The sequence below is a fragment of the Trametes versicolor genome, assembly GCF_000271585.1.
Source record: "Trametes versicolor FP-101664 SS1 unplaced genomic scaffold TRAVEscaffold_3, whole genome shotgun sequence".
In the NCBI taxonomy this organism is placed as follows: domain Eukaryota; kingdom Fungi; phylum Basidiomycota; class Agaricomycetes; order Polyporales; family Polyporaceae; genus Trametes; species Trametes versicolor.
This window is the reverse complement of record NW_007360323.1, coordinates 1,065,320-1,083,952: the sequence shown is the minus strand read 5'-3', so window position 1 is coordinate 1,083,952 and position 18,633 is coordinate 1,065,320. Positions and strand designations below refer to the sequence as shown.

The window sequence follows — 18,633 nt, the reverse complement described above, 5'->3', positions numbered from 1 at the left end:
GCGGAGGGCACGGCGCTGGAGAATATTGGCGGGCACGCCTCCCCGGATTTCATCGCGGCTCGATCCAGGTATGGCAGGTGACCTGCCTAAAGCGGAGGGGGCGAGTTTATGCGATAACGCGTGGATGTTTGTCCGCGAATTCGTTGACTCGGCTAGATCGTACAAATGCTCGCCGGCGGCCTTGCGCAACTTCCCAATCCCCGCATCGGCGTTGCCAGAGAGCTGGGTAGGCTTATAAACGCTGCAGGCCCCCGCTGAAGATGACCACAGGGTCACGTTTGTTCGGTCCGACCGCCGTCACAATCGACAGTATATCAACCCGCCCCAGCTCTTCCCCATAACTCAATTCTCTCTCTTCCCCGTCTCCCCATATTACCCCCATGGCACCCATCAAGACTTGTGTTCTCGGCGTTGGCCTCGGAGGCCTCACCTTCCATGTACCCTTCGTCCTCGCCCGCCCGGCTCTCTTCAAGCTCCATGCAGTCATGGAGCGTAACCCCCAGGGGCCCGGCGGAAAGCTGCAGGCGCGGTTCGGTGAAGAGGCAGCCAAGGGTGTCATCATCCACCGCGACATCGATGCTGTCCTGGCCGACCCTGAGGTTGAGCTAGTAGTCATCAGTACCCCTAGCGAGACTCACTACGAGCTCGCGAAGAAGGCTCTGCAAGCCGGAAAGCATGGTATGTTCACTGCATCTATTATTGCACACATTCACTGACGAAGCTCTGGCGTACAGTTCTGGTCGACAAGCCTGTCACCGCGTACTTCCACCAGGCGGAGGAGCTAGGCGCACTCGCAAAGTCCAAGAACCTCGTCCTTTACCCCTTCCAGAACCGCCGCTGGGACTCCGACTTCCTCACCCTCCGCAAGCTCCTCGATCTCCCCGCGGATGACCCCAAGTCGCTCGGTACCCTCTTCGAGTTTGAGTCGAGGTGCGTCTTTTTACTCTTGAATTTGATTGAACCTCGCTGACGTCAGTATATCAAGGTTTGACCGCTACCGCGCTGAGCTCAAGGGTTCCTGGAAGGACCAGGCCCTCCCGGCAAGCGGCCTGACCTACGACCTCGCAGCACACACCATGGACCAGGCGCTCGTGCTCTTCGGCCGCCCCCAGAAGATCACCGCGTTCGTCGAGAACATCCGCGGCCTCGGCAGCAAGGAGGTCGACGACTGCGTCAGTCCCCCCTCCTCCATCCCCTATAGCTCACATCGCTGACCTTCTGCATCGCACAGTTCACGATCTTCCTGCACTACCCGGGCCAGAAGGCCGCGTCCGGCGTGCAGCCGCAGTCGCTCAAGGTCATCCTCCGCGGCCACATCCTCTCCGTGCGCACGCCGCAAGTGCGCTACGTCGTGCGCGGCACGCGCGGGACGTTCCTCAAGGGCGGCGTCGACGTGCAGGAGGACCAGCTGAAGGTGATCCCCAGCCCCGCTGCGATCGGCGCGACGGCCGACTACGGCGTCGAGCCCGAGGACATCTGGGGCACCGTCGAGAACCTGGGCCCGAACGGGGAGGTCGTGCGCTCGGTGTGGCCGTCGACGGAGCGCGGCGCGTACGTCGGGCTGTACGAGAACGTCGCGGCGGTGATCCGCGACGGCGCGGAGCAGGCGGTCAAGTGGGAGCAGTCGGCGGCGGTGATCGAGCTCATCGAGCTCGCGTACAAGAGCGCGAAGGAGGAGCGTACGCTGCCGGTGCCTGCGCGTGCGTGAGTTGTGTAGGTGTGTGTGAAGGAAAAGGGCACTAGGAGAAGCAACTATAGGTGTATCCATACAGTATGTAACAGTGATGATTAGTATGATATCGAGCAAAGATGCAAACCCCACGTCGGACGTGAGATGCAGATAGTACGAGTGAGCCGTAGAGGTGTGTAGATCAAGTACGACTTTATCCCAACGAAGTTGCTTTCTGACAGATAGATCCGTGCACTAGAGGAAGGTGGAAGGAAGGTGAGAGCGGAGAACTGACTGAGGTTTGACAATTAGAGCGCTTCCACGCGACTTAGTCCCAGGACTCGCCGCCCCACGGGCTGGGACCGCGCTCCGCGGCCACCCTCCAGGGCTCCTTGATCATCGTAACCGGCCCCTGCTCACCGAGGTCGTTCCACGCCAGCCGCTTCCCGTCCCACCACACCTCGTCCGCCGCGCCCACGAGCGGCGCCAGCCTTAGCCGCTCCCAGCACTGGCACCCCTCGAACTCGACCCGCGCGACCCTTGCCGCGCCGCGCTCCGTGCGCACGCGCACGCCCTTCACGAGCCCCGCGACGTCCAGCCCATACGGTACGTCCTCCTCGCGCCAGAAGTGCATGCGGCTCCCGCCATACAGCTGCGGCGCCCCGCGGTCGCGCGACGCCTTGTCCAGCGGAAAGTCGACTGCGGCGATGCGCAGCGTGCGCAGGCGGGGAAACGGCAGAGGGCCGGGCGCGTACCCGTCCTGCGCAGGGCCGGCGCCGTCGTCGAGCAGCTCGCCGAAGCCGACGTAGTCGGGCGGGTGGATCGGGTGCCCGTCCTCGTCGACGCCCTGGTTCATGTGCGCGGGGCGGCTCCAGCGCGCGAGGACCGCGCCGAGGCCTTGTGCGCTGGTGCCCTGGATGCGCAGCGTGCGGACGTGCGTTGCGGGCGCGAAGGCGTCCACCCATCCACGGTCGTACTTGGGGGCGGCGGAGAGCATGCGGAGATGCTGCGTGTCGAGGCCGGCGAGGAGGGCCTGGATCAAGCCGCTCGAGAGAGAGCAGTCGAAGCGGAACCGGGGCTGCGTTGCTGCAATTGCCTCCCAAGCGGGGTCCTCGTCGGTGTCCTCGGCAGAGTTCACGGAAGTGGCCGAAGGTGTGGGTGTCTGCGGAGCCTTGGCCCAGAGCTGACAATATTCGGCTTGGAAATCATCGTAGGACGCTAATGCGTAGGCCTGTAAACTGCCCAGGAGGTGTGGCGCCCCTTCGGTATACTGGGTCAGGAGTTCGGCGCTGTACTTTTCGCCTGGCTTCCTCGTGAAATAGATGATTGCGTCGTGCGGTAAGCGAAGATGCAGCACTAGGTTCAAGGTGTTCTTCTGCGCGATTGGTACGCGCAACCGTTGGAGACACGGGAGGTCGACTAGATCGTATTGCGCGATTTCCGAGTCTGGAAGGGAAATAGAGTCGATCGAGAACGCTTCGAGATTGGGCATACCACGGAGGGCACCGAGCAGATCCCCTAAGTCTGCCGCTGTGCCTACGTCGTTGTTCATAACACAGGCGACTATGTCGAGCCTGCGTACGGACGCGTAGAATAGCACGTTGGACCACTCCAACCCGACCCCGGTAAAGGAGAGGTAGTGCAGGGGCGGCGGGTGCTGCTTGAAGAGGGCATTTGGGACGACCACGGTTGGATCGCGCGCGCGCCGGTAGTCATCGTATCTGTCGTGTCCCGCCGCCTCGATGTGCAGGGACGTGAGCTTGCTTGCGCGCCCCATTAGGCAGTCCCAGAACGTGTCATATTCGACGTTCCACAGGTAGAGGTTGAGCTTCGTGGCCCGCTCCACGGTTTTGTCTAGCACTGTGACTCCCGCGTCGAGATTGGCGGTAGCGTCTTCGGCGCTCACGCACATGCCACAGTGCCAGTCCTGGTGTACCGCATGCGCGATGATAGTGAGAGGCATCTCCTGCGCGCGCGCGAGAAACGTCCGCAGAATGTCTCCCGGCACACGCTCGTCGATCACGAGGAAGTTCCAGAGGGAGGCGCACTGCAGCGCGACCTCGCGCCAGTGCCGACACACCCGCGCCACTCTGAGCCATGTGTAGATCTGCTTGTGCGCGGACTTCTCGGGTTCGTGGTAGGCGCTGAGCGAGAATCCGGCGAACTGTTTTCGCTGGAAGATGATGGCGTAGTGGACGAAGATGAGTGAAAGGATCTCCGGGGGGAAGCGGTTGATGGGCGCGTGCGAGTTGAGAAGGCTTCGGAGTCGCAAGGACTCTGCCTCGTGTGAGAGAACCTCTGTTGCTATTTGAAGCTTCGCTCTTCGACGCGTACGTGAACGGCTGCGCGCGTGTAAACGATCAAGAGGGAAACGTACTGTTCATTCACGTCCAAGTCGATCCTCGTGTGCTCGGAGTTGTCACCCGGTGCCGGCGGCACTACGGCGACGCGTTGCGTGTCCATGCGCGACGGCGACTTGCACTACAAGCGGAAACAAGCGTAGTATGTTTTCGTGAAGGTCGCCGCGAAGGTGGATGGTGATAGCAAGGAATAGACGGTAAGTAGTACATGATCGGCGACAAGCAAGTCATGTAGACGCCCGAGCAGTCGAGGCTCTGCAGCTAAATATGTTCAAGCCGTGTCTGGAGTAAGTTAGAAGGTGCCCGCATACCACCACCAGGTGAGCACTTCTTTAAGAGAGGTGCGCCTCTAGTCGATCATGGCCAACAAATTGGCCACACCGGTGTACGGAAACTACCATGGGTAAGTTCGTCCCACTAGGCTGGTGTAGGGTTGTCGTGAATTGACACAGCATGCATTGACAGGTACTACAATAAACGACCGTCCACACAGGATCCTAGGTTGGAGTTGCTTCCGGCCGCCCTCTTTCGCGGACAGCGAGTTCTGGACGTCGGCTGCAACGAAGGCTGGGTGACCTGCGAGATCGGTAAGCTATTCACACCCACCTCGTACCTCATACGATGCTCAACCTGTCTCATATGCAAGCACAGACGCTAGACGCGAAACGGGTGGTGGGCGTCGATATCGACGACACACTCGTCCGAGCGGCATGGAAGCACCGGCGGTCCGTCTGGAGCCAGCAGGGCCCCGGCGCAGACTCACTCGAAACACCATCATCGGACGATACTACTCACGGTGGGAGGAAGCGGCGGCGACTGTCCCAGTCGGAAGACGAGGCGGGCTTCACGATTGCCTCGCAAGGGGCTCCTGATTACTTCCCCGCGTCCTGCGAGCATATGTTCGGGGCGCTGCCCATCCCCGCAGCGGCGCCACACGAGAAGGCGGCGGACGTCTTCCCACACAACGTGGCGTTCAGAGCGGCGGACTGGGTCAACAGCGGAATACCGGATGATGCAGAGGGCTACGACGTAGTCATCGCGTAAGTCTCCAAGTTATCTGCCTCGCATGCTGGCATTTATCTAACGCGGACATTTAGGTTCTCGATATCTAAATGGATTCACTTAAACTGTGGAGACGAGGGGCTCCTCGAGTTCTTCCGGCGCGTTCACCAAGTGCTCTCGCCAGGAGGCGTGTTCGTGTTAGAGCCCCAGGAATGGGACACGTACGGCAAGGCGAGGCGCATGGACCCTGTAGGTGTCTTTGACAGCCGTTGCGGACACTCGTATCCTTACATCACGACAGAAACTCAAAGAGAATGCGAAGAGTCTAAAGTTGCGTCCAGAGGACTTCGAGCGGCTGCTGCAGGACATCGGGTTTGGACCAGCTGAACATCTAGGATCGGCCGGTGAAGGTGGTAAGCTATGCATTTGATGATATGCGATTTGGGTTCCTCTCTAACAGTCGCTGTGATGATCTTCTACAGGATTTCGACGACCAGTAGACCTGTACACTAAGATATCGTAACGCCGCATGGTTCCTCTATGATGTATACCCCTCTGAACGTTGTCAGTGTGGGCATTCGTCTATGTCGTGTGGATGGCTAGCCGCGAGCAAATCAGTCGGTCGTGATCGTCACCTCTACGCCGGTCTCGACAGCCTTCATCGTGACGCTACAATTGGGTAATGAGTACCTAAGGACGCAGGAGGGCGCGTCATGCACGTACCTAGCGAGATTCGGGACGACGTAATCCGGCTTCGCCTCATCGATTTGTTCGCGGGTGTGCGAAGTGACCAACCCCAGGGTCTTGCACCCAGCAGCCCGTCCGCTGCGGACACCTGCAGGCGCATCCTCGACAACCAGGCACCGCGCGGGGTCGACGCCGGCACGCTCAGCACCCAACAGGTAGGGATCAGGTCTGGAAAAATATGAGACGACGAAGATAATAAGCGACTTGGCGAACGCACTCAGGCTTCCCCTTCTGTACATCTTCTGACACTACGAAAACATCGGGCACAGGGAGCCCGGCAGCTTTCAGTGCTGCACTCGCGTAGTTCTTGGTGGCAGAGGTGCAGATGGCCCATTTGGGCTTGGGCAAATGATGGTGGGGCCCGATCTACGTGGAGGTAATTTAAGAATCGTCCGTCGATTTGACGGCCAGTGGGAGTGCTAACCGAGTTCAAAATATCTTTGACTCCGGGGAGTGCAACGATGCCTTGGCGGCCGTTCTTCTTCGACTCAACGACGATGGCGTCCTCGAAACGGTTCGCTTCACGCTGGACGAGCACTCAGTTGTGTCTCTGTCCTCGCGGCCGAGGAGCTCACCTCAAGTTCGGCGGCATCAGTGATGCCACAGTGCAATCTGAGGTTCTCTACGGTCCGTACGCCATGGGCCGCTGTAAAAGCATAACTGTGAGTAAGTATCCAGAATCACTTATCACTTGCAATGGAACTCACAACTCAAGATCTCAGTAACATTCAACCCGGGGTACTTCTCTGCGAAGAGCTCCCAGGCGCCAACGACACCATCGGTTGAATCGACCAGGGTGCCATCCATATCGAAGAGGCTGTGAACGCACGCAAGTTCTTTTCAGCGTATTGCGGTGAACATATCGGCGAAGAGCTTACATGGCATCGAAATGCAGCGTAACTGTCGGCATTGCAGGGGTGTGGGATGTGGTGGTCAGCGGAAGTGTCTATGACCTTGAGCGTCCGGCGAAATTCCGGATAACATTCCGTTCGGCCATTTCGCGCCGGGTGACTCGAGGGGCGGGATGTCGGTCCGCCACCACCTAGGCCTCCGAGCGCACATCTTTCCGCTGCCGACTGTCCTGGCACGGCATGCACGAGAGTTGATGTTACAGGATTTCCCCTGCGTGCATGATACTTATGCGCTAGGCATGGTGGTGTATAGAATTGTGGTGGAGCGGAGTGAAGAGGCTCAGGTTGTTTGGATCAGAGGGTGTTGCCAAACACCGCCTCCAAATCGGGACGTACGCATCCCGGACTCGCTCATCTCGAGACTTGCCCTTAACAGCCACACTACTCTGCGATCGCCTCCACATAATCATACTCCTCTGCTGCTCGTCACCACCTCAGTGCATCTGCAGTTGAAACACAGGTCTCCGTGGTCGTAGAACTTCACTATGCCCCCTCGAAGGCGACCGCAGTTCACGCAAGAAAGCATCGACCAGCAGTTGCAACAGATTCACCTCCTTGACCAGGCGTCTTCCTCTGAGAACCTCGAGCAGCTTGGCCCCATTATCAAGCAGATTCATGCAAATCGCCAGCAGGACGTATACCTCCGCACGTTACAGGCCTTGATTGAGTCCAAGGACACCGAGATAGAGTCAATATGCGGCGACAACTACCAGGAATTCATCAGCTCCGTTTCAACATTGTTCTCCATCAAGTCATACACTACGAACCTACGCGAGAAGATCACCACTCTGGACTCTAGTGTTTCGCAGGTCGGCAAGAGCCTCGTTGAGAAGAAGAAGGCGCTGCTTCAGACGAAGAAGACCGCAGCCAACTTGGACGAAGCCATCGACGGCCTTCAGGCATGCCTGCGCGTGCTGGACGTCGTGAACAGGGTGGGCGAGATGGTCAAGGAGGGGAAGTACTGGAGTGCGCTGCGGGTCCGTACTTCACCTTGTGTCGGTACCGTGCAACTCTATAGCGTTGAATGCATTCCGTTTGCAGTCTCTTGAAGACATTGAGAGCATGCCTCCAACATCTCTGTCAACAACACCGTTGTTCCAGCACTTGCTTTCGTCCCTTCCTTCACTGAGAGGCCAAATCAAGGATGCGGTTACTGCGTCTATGAAGCAATGGCTCCTAGACATCAGGAACGTCAGTGCACAGATAGGTCAGCTGGCCCTGGACGCTATGGACATGCGCACACGACGATGGCGAAGTCGTCGAGACAAGGACCCTATGCTCAAGACAAGCCGTGTGGGCAGCGCAGTCGAAGCAATCACATATGAGAAGACTGAATGTATGCGTGGGGTTTAGTCATTTCCTCAATGCTGCTGACCGTGAGGCATCGCAGACAACGTTCTGGACAACGAGCAACTGAAGGTCGACTTCAAGCCACTGTATGAATGTATCCATATATACACCGCCCTCGACTCCTTGGATGAGATTCGGAGGTCATACCAAGCCGACCGAAAGGTCTGCCGTCTTCTTGCGCATGTAGCAGCCGGATATTGAAACGATACAACAGGCGCAATCTGACCTCATTATACCCGAGCCCCTGCCCATTCCTTCGTTGGCATCTATAACACAGGAAATCGTGGGGTATTTCATTGTCGAGAACCACGTCCTAAACACTACCGGTAGCTTCCGGTCAGAGCGAGAGGTTGAAGACCTGTGGGATGCTCTCATCAGCCGGCTAAGCAATGCAGTCGAGGATGCGCTGAGGAACGAGAAGGACCCGGATACATACCTGAAAGTCAAGGAGGCTTTGCTTGGTTCCGTGATGACCCTGGAAGTAAGCAGCGCTCATGAAGTCCTCTACAGGGGGAAGGACTGACATACTGTTCAGGCCTATTCGTACTCAACTGGAAGCATACACTCAGTTATTCTGCGGCTCTTTGAGAAGTATGTCAGTATCCTCGAGACCAAGTTCGGAAAGCGCTTTGAAAGTGTACGTAGAGACATTCGGGGTTCTCGTTGCCCACTAACGTCAAGCGTAGATCGTGTTGCAAGACGACTTCCAGCCTATGTATGTGGAGAAGGCATCCGAGAAGGACGATGTGCTCGAGACCGTTTGGCTCACGCGAGAACAACGGGAGCAGCTCGAACAGTACGTGGTCACGGCTTCGTTTATACGGGGCAGTCAGGCTGATTAACCTCCCAGGAGCTCTGCACCAATGAATCTGCCGTGGTCACAGGGGTTCTACCTATCATGCCAAGATGTAAGTGACCCTCTATCGTTGAACGTGCGCGTCGCTCATCTATCTGCCTCAGATACGCAGCTTCGTGCAGAACTTCTACCAGTTCATCGAGGGCGTCTCGCAGCACCATCGCAACATTGACGACCTGCTCAGCAGAGTACGCCCACTCGTTCCAGTGTCTTATGATAATGATCACCTAACGCGCTCACCCTCAGTCCCTTGACACGATACTCACGACGTACATCAGCGAGTCTGTGGCGAAGCGCTCCCAGAGCACGAACAACCTTTCGCAGCTTGCTCAGATCATCTCGAATCTTGAACACTTCGAGATCGCGTGCTCTGAGCTCGAGCGGTCCCTCACTAACATCCGGTACGTCGCTCCCGCCTCCGCTCGACATGTCCTTTACCTACCGAGCTGACGCACAACACAGCTCCTCGCAGCGTGGCGGCACAATCCGCGTGAAAGCCGCGGCGTCCTTCGCCGCGACGCTCGACAAGGCGCTCGCGCGCGTGACGGAGGCGATGAGCTCGAAGCTCGACGACTTCTTCGGGCTGTCCGAGTACGACTGGACGCCGAAGGCGCGCGAGGACGCGCCGAGCATGTACCTCTACGAGCTCGTGAATTGGCTCACGACCGTCGTCGACTCGCTCGCACTCAAGGACGCGCACAAGGAGGAGGCGTGCCGCGGCGCCGTCAACTACATCGCCAGCTGCTTCATGGTGAGTCCGCGATAGGGTCTACGATTTAGGCTTTGAGAGGGGCTGTGAGACGTGAGAGTGCTTACTGCGATGTGGCTGCAGGACTTCCTGACAGGGCGGGACATCCCCATGATGAACGAGAACGCGGTCGCGAACTTGCTTATGGACGTCGACTTCCTCGACGAGGAGCTCAAACGCAGTGGGCACTCCCACAGCGCCGCCTTCACCGAGTTGCGCTCGGTACGTCCCTCCTCCGGTGTTCTCACCGTGATTATACTGATTGAGGGGATCGTCGTGCCCTGCCCAGACTGCGTCCGTGGTCATGTCTGATGCAGTGAATGCGTTCCTCGTCGCATCGATCCGCCAGACGTCATACGCCGCGGTAAAGCCCAAGCGGCTACAGGCGCTGCTCGAGAAGCTGGGCAGATATGGGCAGGAGTGCCGCGACGCGCCGTCCAGGGAGAGGGGCGAGAAGCGGAGGAAAGAGGCGGAGGCGGTTGGGCGGGTCTTCCCCGGCGAGAATCGCTAGCAGTCCGGACACTTTGTATCGCCACAGCAGGAGTGCATACCCTTCACGAACGTAAATTATACCAGTGTATATGCTTTCTCTAGGGCACGAGAGCATTTTGAAGGCCGCCGGAGGGCACCCGTACAAAAGACGTACGATAAGAGAAAGGAAAAGGAACTCCGAGTTATGTTATATGGCACAAAAAGGCAGGAATCGGGACGAGAAGGCGGAACGGACTACTTGCGCGGACAGCTGAGCAGAAAACGAGGTAACCAGAGAAACCCTCTTCGATATCGTAAGGTCATGAAACGTGAACGTTACGCGACGTTGAAGAAGGACCCATGAGCGACGTGAAGGGGGGATATTGGTTTACACCCGTCGCTTGATGTTGGCGCTCAGCCACTCAAGACCCTCGTACAGACCATCTCCGCTAGTCGCGCACGCCGCCTGAAGAACGAGTTAGTCTCCGATAGTGTGCGGCACGCGACACCACTGACCTGGATGAACCACGTCCGCTGCCGGAGGCCGTGGAGACCGAGCTTGTCGGTGATCTCAGCAGCGTTCATGGCGTTGGGCAGATCCTGCTTGTTGGCGAAGACGAGCAGGAGGGCGTCGCGGAGCTCGTCCTCGTTGAGCATCCGCTGGAGCTCCTCGCGGGCCTCCGAGATACGTTCCCGATCGTTGGAGTCGACGACGAAGATGATGCCCTGCGTGTTCTGGAAGTCTACGTGGTGCGAGGCGAGAGTCAGAGGCGGTACCGGAGGACACGTCAGACGCCGGTCACGCACAATGCCTCCAGAGGGGACGGATCTTGTCCTGGCCTCCGACGTCCCAGACGGTGAAGGAGATGTTCTTGTACTCCACGGTCTCCACGTTGAAACCTGAGATGGCACGGCGTTAGGGGGCGCTCAGTACGCAGCGCGGCGGTCGACTGACCAATGGTGGGGATGGTGGTGACAATCTCGCCCAACTTCAACTTGTAGAGGATGGTGGTTTTACCGGCTGCGTCGAGACCGACCTTCACGAGATGTCAGTGCGTTGAGACGACCGCTGTGGACGCGGGCGGACTAACCATCAATATACCTGTGGATTTCCGGCAGAGTCAGTAAACCAATTAAGCTACAGCGTCGCGCTGTCATCGATGGACGATACTCACGCATCTCCTTCTTGCCGAAGAGGCCGGAGAGCAGACGAGAGACTGAAAGACCCATGGCTGGCGAATGTACGGGGCGGAGAGCTCGAGGAGGAGACGGGGGCGGAGACGGTGGGCGAGGGCGATGGACAGGAAGAGGACGGCACCAAGTTTCGCGCTCGAGCCTCCGTGTGAGGGCCTGTCCGTTTCAAGCTCCGCAACGTGGCGCTGCCCGCCATATCCGGTAACTGCCCCCGCCCCCTGCACCGCCGCCCTCCTCACTCACTCGTCCTCTCGGTCTTCCACGTCCCAAGCTTGGCCACAAAATATCATCTTGACACACACGCAACATAAATTATATGGTGCATAATATCCTGCAATATCTTCGCTTCACGACACAGCCCCGCCGGAGTGCACGGACATGCATCTGCCACACAGTGATGCCCGATCTGAGCTGGCAACCAGCCGGCCTTACGGCACCCACCACAACGATGCAACGGGAATTCGACTAATATTCATCGCTAATGATACACTTTTATACAGCACGGTCACCTTGGCTGGCGAGCACCAGTTGGCCCGTGGTCACAATCAAGCATCCCGCTCGGCCTCGGTCATCTTGACCCACAGCCCGCCCTGCAAAAGCCATTAGACCTGGTCACGCTGCAACGACTAAGAGCACTCACAAGGACATAGAGCGTAAGATGGCACTTCGGGATGATTTGCTCTCTGCCCTTCTGACCCTCGGCGCTCGCCCATTCCGCGGGCGGCCGCGCGTCCGGAGGTTGGGCGGACAGGTCTAGCTCCACGTGTGAGAAGTTCTGCAGGAGGCGGATGAGGAAGAACGACATCTCGTTGTACGCGAACTGCAGTGTCACCGAATCCATGTCAGGAGAACCCTTATTAAGCAACAGTGAGGGCGCCGTACCTGCTGTCCCAGGCAGATACGTGGCCCTGCGTTGAAGGGCACAAAGATGAAGGGGTTGGCGGTGAAGTACTTGTTCAGCCGCTCGTCCAACCACCGGTCGGGGTCGAAGTCGAGGGCTTGGCAATCATAGCGTCAGAGACGCGCTCGTCGAGTCCTCCCAGCTCACTCACCATCGGGACCCCAGTAATCCTTGCGGCGATGCATCAAAAATACCGAATACGCTTGACTAGCGGGACGAAACATGAGCTTGGCACGCTTCAAATTGAATGGGATACTATTGAAGACTCACGCTGTTCCTTTAGGGATGAACACCCGTGGCGCACTTGGGTCCGGGTTGGGCAAGGTCGTATCGCGAGTTGCGACCCTGCGCGACGGGTCAGCAATCGTCCTACCAACATGAACTTCCAAGCTTACCGGACGTTGAAAGGCCTAAATGATGCGCGCGGACATCAGTGTTATGCGTAACAACGCAACAAATAGGGGCAACGTACACGATGGGGTACAAGCGAAGCGTTTCTGGCATGCACTGTGAGTGAATGTTATGACGGGTGTCTCACTGTCGCTCACCGTTAATAACAGCCCTCAAATACTTCATGTTCCGGACGTCGTCGAAAGAGGGCATCTGAGAAGGACCAACCTTCTCCATCACTTCTGCCCGCAGGCGCTGGAAGACGTGGGGGTAGAGGCTCATCAGATAGACCACGAATGTCAGCGTCGCAGCAGTCTGGAATAGCGCGTGAGCCCAGCGCAAAAATCGGGCTGTCTGCGATATGCGCACCGTATCCCTCCCGGCGATGAGGATGTTCAACGTCTCGTCGTGAAGAACGACAGGATCTACAAACACAGGTCAGTGTCAGTTCTGCATCTTATAACAACAGTCCGAATGTACTAACCATCAGTCAGCTTGACCAGATGGTCCAACAACGTCTCGTCCTCCTCCGACCCCTTCTCCCCCGTCGCCTCCAGCTGCGCCTTCGCCGCGCGGTTCTTCGCGATCGCCTCCTCCAAGATCGGCTGCAAAAATTCGTCGACGACGCGCATGTGCTCCGCAGACCGGTCGTTCAGCAGCTCCTGCAGGTGCCAGAACCAGCCGACGCGCGTGCGCATCGAGATCACGTTCTGCGCGCCCGCGAACGCCGCGGAGAAGCGCTCCGCGACGTTCGGTGCGCGCGCGAACTGCGGCGCGACGGCGTCGTTGTAGGCATACGGGAGGTCGCTGTGCAGGCTGTTTACGCATGCGCCGAAGAGGAACTCCGTGGCGCTGTCGAGCGTGAAGCGCGAGATGACGTCCTGAAAATGGGCGGTAACGCGGGGTGAGTCAAAATATGTGTTCGTAAGTGTGTGGTCGACGCACCTGGAAATCGACAGCGTGCCCGCCCCTGAAGCGTTCTCTGATCTTCTGAATGGCCAGGGCTATAGCGAGCGGCGTCAAGCGCTATCCTTAGCTCCTGGGGAGTTCACGTCTTACCTGTATGCCGGTCGAACAGCTCGAAATGAGAGATCCGATCCCGGGAGAAGTACGGACGGGTCATCATGCGGTGGAACCTGAGAAAAGTGCGTCTGTGAGTATCATTCTGTTTCTATTTGGACCCAAAGCTAACGCACTTCCACATTTCCCCTGTGCACGAAACTCATCAGATCTGCGGTCGGGGCAACGGGCTCAATACTTACCATCGACATTGAATACTCCCGTTCCCAGAACAGAGTTCATGTTGTCCCTGAAGTCCTCCCCTTCACTATGGGTCAGTAACTCGGCCGCGGATTAACCCAAATGGGGGGTCATACCCTTCTCGAAATCCTGGAAGTCAGTCGCAAGGACGGTCTGACAGCTGCATTCAGTGCCTGTTCTCATAACTACAGTCATGTCTGCGTCACCTTTACAACATTGGCGTCATTGGTGATGTACGCAGTATCCCCGTAGATGGTGATGGCATGCAAATGGCCAAGCTCGTCGATTTTATCCCAGAAACCGTCCCCTAGTGCACACTGTGTGAGCATTCGAGGCCACGAGCTCTAGACACAACACCTACCTATATACCCGTTCTGGAACCGCTCGATAGCACGTACAAGCAGGTCCCTATTGCCAAATTTCTCACCATTCCACTCGGGAGGCAGGACAGCCCCCGCGCGCTTCGCCGCCCGGCGAACGCGCCTCCTGTGCGCCACTAGGCGCAGCATGTAGAACGCGGGAACGCTCGCTATCACCGTGAGCGCGACCACGATAGCGGGCAATTTGAAGTCGAACATAACGCGCAGCAACCGCCCGAGCAGCAGCACGGCCGCGACTGGGCTGAAATTGACAGCTCCGCGTCGCAGTGTCTCTGGCAGACCTGGGGGGACTTTCCTGCGAGGCAGCATGGCTGGAGTGCGGGGTCGAGGGGGTTTAGGTTGAGGGGGTGATGGAAGAGCCGCGTAGCTTTGTAGAACCTGAGGAACCCAGGGGTGCGGGAATAAACACGCGTTGTCCCACAACAGACAAAGTCAAACTTCGTCAGCATTCCAGCGAATGAGCATGCGGCTGAGTTGGGAGGAACTCGAATGCCACGAATGGGCCTCCGCGTGGTCAGATGAGAGGTCCATGACGCAAGTGGATTGGCCAACCGCCCCGCGCACTGAAGCCGTACGCCGAGGAGAGGGTTTGTATATCCTGTCTGGGGTCTCCTGAGTGCACCGGATGCTTTGCTAAAGATCTGATATCCGGACACACAGTCGGAATACACGCAGACTCGACGTCGAAGCAAGGAAGAGCTCCAAGGCACGCCTTCGCCGGCGGTGTCGTGAGAATAGAGCAACATATCCGGTGCCTCTCGCTTCTATTTGATGGCTGCAAACGCATGTGGTATTGACCATCTACGCTGATGCTCAGCAGTGCTCAGCCAGGGCATCATCATCGAGCTGTTCATCCTTCTGACGAGTGACGTGCGATCTGGCGGCGCAGTGCGGAGCGTATGGGCCGTGTCTTGTTCGACTGCGTCGACAATTTCCGCAGTGCCTATCATCCGCCGCAGCTCCATCTACATAGAACGTATCTTCATATGGAGTCTAGGTCTGCTGCGTAGAAGAGGAACAGTGAATTTATCGAGCGAGGCATAGAAGCGAGAAGAGAGATGCAACTGCCCCACCATGTCAATCTGGAAATATATACCTGGAAAGTGTGGGTGGAGACGTCGTTGGCCGTGATGAGCTTTCCTCGAGGTCAGAGAAACCGGTGGCTTTGCGAATCTGGAAGATGCTCATGTTGCTGTGTTTGACATTGTCGATCCGTTCCTTGAGTGGGGGTGTTATACAATACCAAGCCTATAGTACAGACGCGATTACGCCATCATGTCGATCCGTAAATACTTGCCTAGAACGCGTAGGTGGGCATCACCCGCGGCCTCTTCAAAGGGTTCACTCCTCGGACATCCTCACCCAAAGACCACCCTGCCAAAGTGGAAAGGGGTCAGCTATTCTGATGTGTAGCAGGCCGTAACGACGAACAGACGCACTTTCAAGAACAGCGTGAGCAGACACTTAGGGATGATCTTCTCCCTCCCTTGTTGTCCCTCCGCGCTCGCCCACTCGCGAGGCGCACGCGAGTCTAGTGGCTGAGCAGCCAAGTCCATTTCCAGGGACGAGAAATTCTGCAAGAGACGAATGAGGAAGAACGACATCTCGTTGTAGGCGAACTGGGGAGACGCGTATGTATCGGTGAGTATTTCATGCAGCCTGACGCGTAGCATGATAGCGCACCTGCTGTCCCAAGCATATCCGAGGGCCCGCGTTGAACGGGATGAAGATGAACGGGTTCCGGGCGAAATACTTGTTCAACCGCTCGTCGAGCCACCGATCCGGGTCGAAAGACAGAGCTGGTGAGCAAAATAGAGGTCAGCACACCTCTCATGTTCACAAAAGCTCACACCAGCGCACCGTCGGGGCCCCAATAGTCCTTGCGCCGCTGCATCAAGAGCACAGAGTACGCCACACTACCGAGCCGTGAGCATGATGATTTCATGAGTGGGCGGGTATAGCTTACACCGTGTTAGCGGGCACAAATACGCGTGGACCGGTGGGGTCGGTAGGATTGGGCAGGGTGGTGTCATTGACAGCGACACTGCGCAGAGTTAGTCCTCGCAAATTTGAAGAGATACGTGGACCGCTCACCGAGCGTTGAAAGGCCTGATCGGTTTAAGATTAATTGAAAATTTTCAGAAGTGGAGAAGGGAGACGTACACAATCGGGTACAACCGTAAAGTTTCTGCGCAAAGTTCCTGTCAGCGCGGCACCCGAGTATATCAAGGTACACCAGTTTGCGTACCATTAATGACGGCCCGTAGGTACTTCATTTTCCTAACGTCGTCGAAGGTCGGAGTTTGGCTCGAACCAAGAGTTTCAAGTACCTCGGCTCGCAGTCGTTTGAAAACGTCGGGGTAGAGGCACATCATGTACACTACCAAACTAAGCGTAGATGCGGTCTACGACAGTGCAGCAGGGTGAGTTCATGACGTGTTCGATCAAACATGAAAGTGGCACATACTGTATCTCTACCAGCGATCAGGATGTTCAAAGTCTCGTCGTGTAGCAGGACGGGATCTGCAGAAGAAAGTGCTCAGTCGTAGACATTACAGGTGCTGAGGATTATGACACTTACCATCCGTGAGCTTCACCAAGTGGTCCAGGAGAGTTTCGTGCTCCTCTTCCTGCTTCTCCGCGCCCTTCGACACACCCGTGTTGCGGTTCTTCGCAATGGCCTGGGTCAGGATGGGTTGCAGGAACTCATCGATGATCTGCATATGTTCCGCCGACGCATCACGCCGGATCTCCTGCAGAGGCCATATCCCGCCGAGCCGTAGGCGCATAGCCAGGGCCTCCTGCACACCGAATACTGCATGCGAGAACTTTTCTGCAGAGTCGTGCGGTCGAGCGAATTGAGAGTAGACGCTGTCGTTGTGTGCGTATGGTAGCTCGCTCTTCAGGCTGTGGACGGAGGTGCCAAACAGAAACTCGGTCGCACTGTCCAAAGCGAAGCGGTTGATTAAGTCCTATGTTAGAGGATTAACGTGCGTCGAATAGAGCAGACACATCCTCGCGCACCTGGAAGTCCACCGCGTGCCCGTCCTGGAAGCGTTCCTTCATCTTGTCGATGGCGACGGCTGCATGCTTGCGGTTAGCTAGCATATTGACGATGTACGCCATTATACCTACTCGCATGCGCATCAAAGAGCTCGAAGTGAGATATTCTGTCTCGAGAAAAGTAGGGCCGAGTCATGGTGCGGTGGAACCTGTGCCATACGGAATGCCGATCAAAGGCGCGAGCTTGGGTCGCTGGAAGAGTTGGTTACGCACTTCCACAAGTCACCTGAAATATTCTGTAAGTGACTAGGCTACTCGAAAACACGTTTTGCAACTAACCGTCAGCGTTGAACACTCCCGTTCCGAGGACGGAATTTAGCGTCTCGCGTAAGCCTTCACCTTTCGCAAAGTTGGCGAAATCGGTGGCTAGTATGGTCTACATACAAAGCATATCAATCAATACCTGCCCACTCATACAAAGTCACCGTGCACTTACCTTCAAGACGTCTGCATCGTTCGTGGCGTACATACGATTCCATAGTATGTCGATGGAGTGCAGGTGTCCGAGTTCGTCGATTTTGTCCCAGATGCCTTCACCTGATGGTCTGTGAGCATATATCAAAAGAAACATTCCACACGCGCCCACTTACCGATGTAGCCGTTCTGGAACCGGTCGACGGTATGCTGAAGTATGTCAAAGTTCCCCAAGGAGCGCCCGTCCCATCGAGGCGGGAGAATCGCGCCCATGCGCTGGGCAGCCCTGCGCGTACGCAGGTTCTTGAAGGTGATACGGAACGCAAATAATGTCGGGATGCTCAGGAATGCGGCGAGTGCTACGAGCCCGCTAGAGATGTGAAGGGACTCATTATACACAGTCAACAGACGCGAGAGCAGCCACACGGAAGAGACCGGAATCAGGTTGTTGACGAAGAAGCGGAGAATTAATCGCAGGCCAGGTGTGAGCATGTCCGTTGTGCGCGAAGCCATGTTAATGTTGAGGGCTTCGCAGGTGGGGAAGGGGCCGTTCTTAATCCTCAATATGTACCTGCATCGGGTCGTAACAAGACGCCCAAAGGACTGCGCTCCTTACTCATGCGACCCGACTTTCTCCGCGAAAGATGGCAGGTGAACACAGACCTGACAAGTTGAAACATGCAAGGGGGAGAGCGGATCTAGCCTTCGCAAAGAGGCCTAATGAATCAGGAACACGTGTCCAACGTTCCTGTGATCAACATAGCATTAGCGGGGGAAGTAGGTTCAGTTTGACAAGGAGCCGAATGCCTACGTACTGCAAGATTGTGAAGTTCCCGGACCACAATAAACTCTCATAGGGAAGATGCACGTTCGCGCGAATATTGGAGAGTACTATACCGGCTATATAACTAGTTTGC

At 57.0% G+C, this 18,633-nt stretch overlaps 7 protein-coding genes across 7 annotated transcripts; 3 read left to right on the top strand and 4 right to left on the bottom strand.

Moving 5' to 3' along the window:
• Window positions 1-377: 377 nt before the first annotated feature.
• On the top strand, window positions 378-2,696 carry TRAVEDRAFT_143288 (oxidoreductase; the record flags this gene model as incomplete). The annotated part of the gene is made up of 4 exons (XM_008037240.1): window positions 378-678; window positions 735-930; window positions 986-1,172; window positions 1,232-2,696. The coding sequence occupies 4 exons, from the start codon at window positions 381-383 to the stop codon at window positions 1,706-1,708; spliced, it is 1,158 nt and encodes a 385-aa protein (XP_008035431.1). The 3' UTR covers window positions 1,709-2,696.
• Window positions 2,697-4,388: 1,692 nt separating this feature from the next.
• Window positions 4,389-5,461, top strand: TRAVEDRAFT_116060 (Bin3-domain-containing protein; the record flags this gene model as incomplete). The annotated part of the gene is made up of 5 exons (XM_008037239.1): window positions 4,389-4,432; window positions 4,495-4,616; window positions 4,676-5,069; window positions 5,127-5,280; window positions 5,333-5,461. The coding sequence occupies 5 exons, from the start codon at window positions 4,389-4,391 to the stop codon at window positions 5,459-5,461; spliced, it is 843 nt and encodes a 280-aa protein (XP_008035430.1).
• On the bottom strand, window positions 5,431-6,694 carry TRAVEDRAFT_143282 (phosphatase). The gene is made up of 7 exons (XM_008037238.1): window positions 6,657-6,694; window positions 6,486-6,595; window positions 6,354-6,424; window positions 6,203-6,304; window positions 5,996-6,144; window positions 5,755-5,946; window positions 5,431-5,700 (listed from the first exon to the last, which is right to left on the bottom strand). Exons 1-7 carry the CDS (start codon window positions 6,686-6,688, stop codon window positions 5,646-5,648), a joined length of 711 nt encoding a protein of 236 aa, XP_008035429.1. The 5' UTR covers window positions 6,689-6,694; the 3' UTR covers window positions 5,431-5,645.
• A 480-nt stretch (window positions 6,695-7,174) lies between these two features.
• On the top strand, window positions 7,175-10,154 carry TRAVEDRAFT_115883 (rsec15; the record flags this gene model as incomplete). Its single annotated transcript, XM_008037237.1, has 12 exons — window positions 7,175-7,666; window positions 7,731-8,025; window positions 8,080-8,201; window positions 8,254-8,520; window positions 8,575-8,676; window positions 8,726-8,835; window positions 8,890-8,947; window positions 9,000-9,083; window positions 9,142-9,296; window positions 9,358-9,646; window positions 9,728-9,865; window positions 9,933-10,154. 12 exons carry the CDS (start codon window positions 7,175-7,177, stop codon window positions 10,152-10,154), a joined length of 2,334 nt encoding a protein of 777 aa, XP_008035428.1.
• A 348-nt stretch (window positions 10,155-10,502) lies between these two features.
• On the bottom strand, window positions 10,503-11,344 carry TRAVEDRAFT_116906 (ARF/SAR; the record flags this gene model as incomplete). The annotated part of the gene is made up of 6 exons (XM_008037236.1): window positions 10,503-10,580; window positions 10,631-10,857; window positions 10,922-11,014; window positions 11,070-11,151; window positions 11,206-11,216; window positions 11,290-11,344. 6 exons carry the CDS (start codon window positions 11,342-11,344, stop codon window positions 10,503-10,505), a joined length of 546 nt encoding a protein of 181 aa, XP_008035427.1.
• Window positions 11,345-11,762: 418 nt separating this feature from the next.
• TRAVEDRAFT_143276 (cytochrome P450 monooxygenase pc-3) lies at window positions 11,763-14,559 on the bottom strand. The gene is made up of 17 exons (XM_008037235.1): window positions 14,221-14,559; window positions 14,066-14,166; window positions 13,976-14,012; window positions 13,862-13,921; window positions 13,796-13,808; window positions 13,659-13,735; window positions 13,545-13,603; window positions 13,084-13,480; window positions 12,969-13,024; window positions 12,758-12,914; window positions 12,682-12,706; window positions 12,605-12,619; window positions 12,480-12,554; window positions 12,361-12,416; window positions 12,191-12,306; window positions 11,949-12,128; window positions 11,763-11,898 (listed from the first exon to the last, which is right to left on the bottom strand). The coding sequence occupies exons 1-17, from the start codon at window positions 14,546-14,548 to the stop codon at window positions 11,854-11,856; spliced, it is 1,797 nt and encodes a 598-aa protein (XP_008035426.1). The 5' UTR covers window positions 14,549-14,559; the 3' UTR covers window positions 11,763-11,853.
• An 864-nt stretch (window positions 14,560-15,423) lies between these two features.
• TRAVEDRAFT_27063 (cytochrome P450 monooxygenase pc-2) lies at window positions 15,424-18,226 on the bottom strand. Its single transcript, XM_008036605.1, has 16 exons — window positions 17,893-18,226; window positions 17,739-17,839; window positions 17,582-17,678; window positions 17,516-17,528; window positions 17,375-17,451; window positions 17,264-17,322; window positions 16,821-17,211; window positions 16,707-16,762; window positions 16,488-16,644; window positions 16,403-16,427; window positions 16,334-16,348; window positions 16,206-16,283; window positions 16,100-16,155; window positions 15,923-16,038; window positions 15,679-15,858; window positions 15,424-15,613 (listed from the first exon to the last, which is right to left on the bottom strand). Exons 1-16 carry the CDS (start codon window positions 18,206-18,208, stop codon window positions 15,581-15,583), a joined length of 1,770 nt encoding a protein of 589 aa, XP_008034796.1. The 5' UTR covers window positions 18,209-18,226; the 3' UTR covers window positions 15,424-15,580.
• Between the last annotated feature and the right edge of the window lie 407 nt (window positions 18,227-18,633).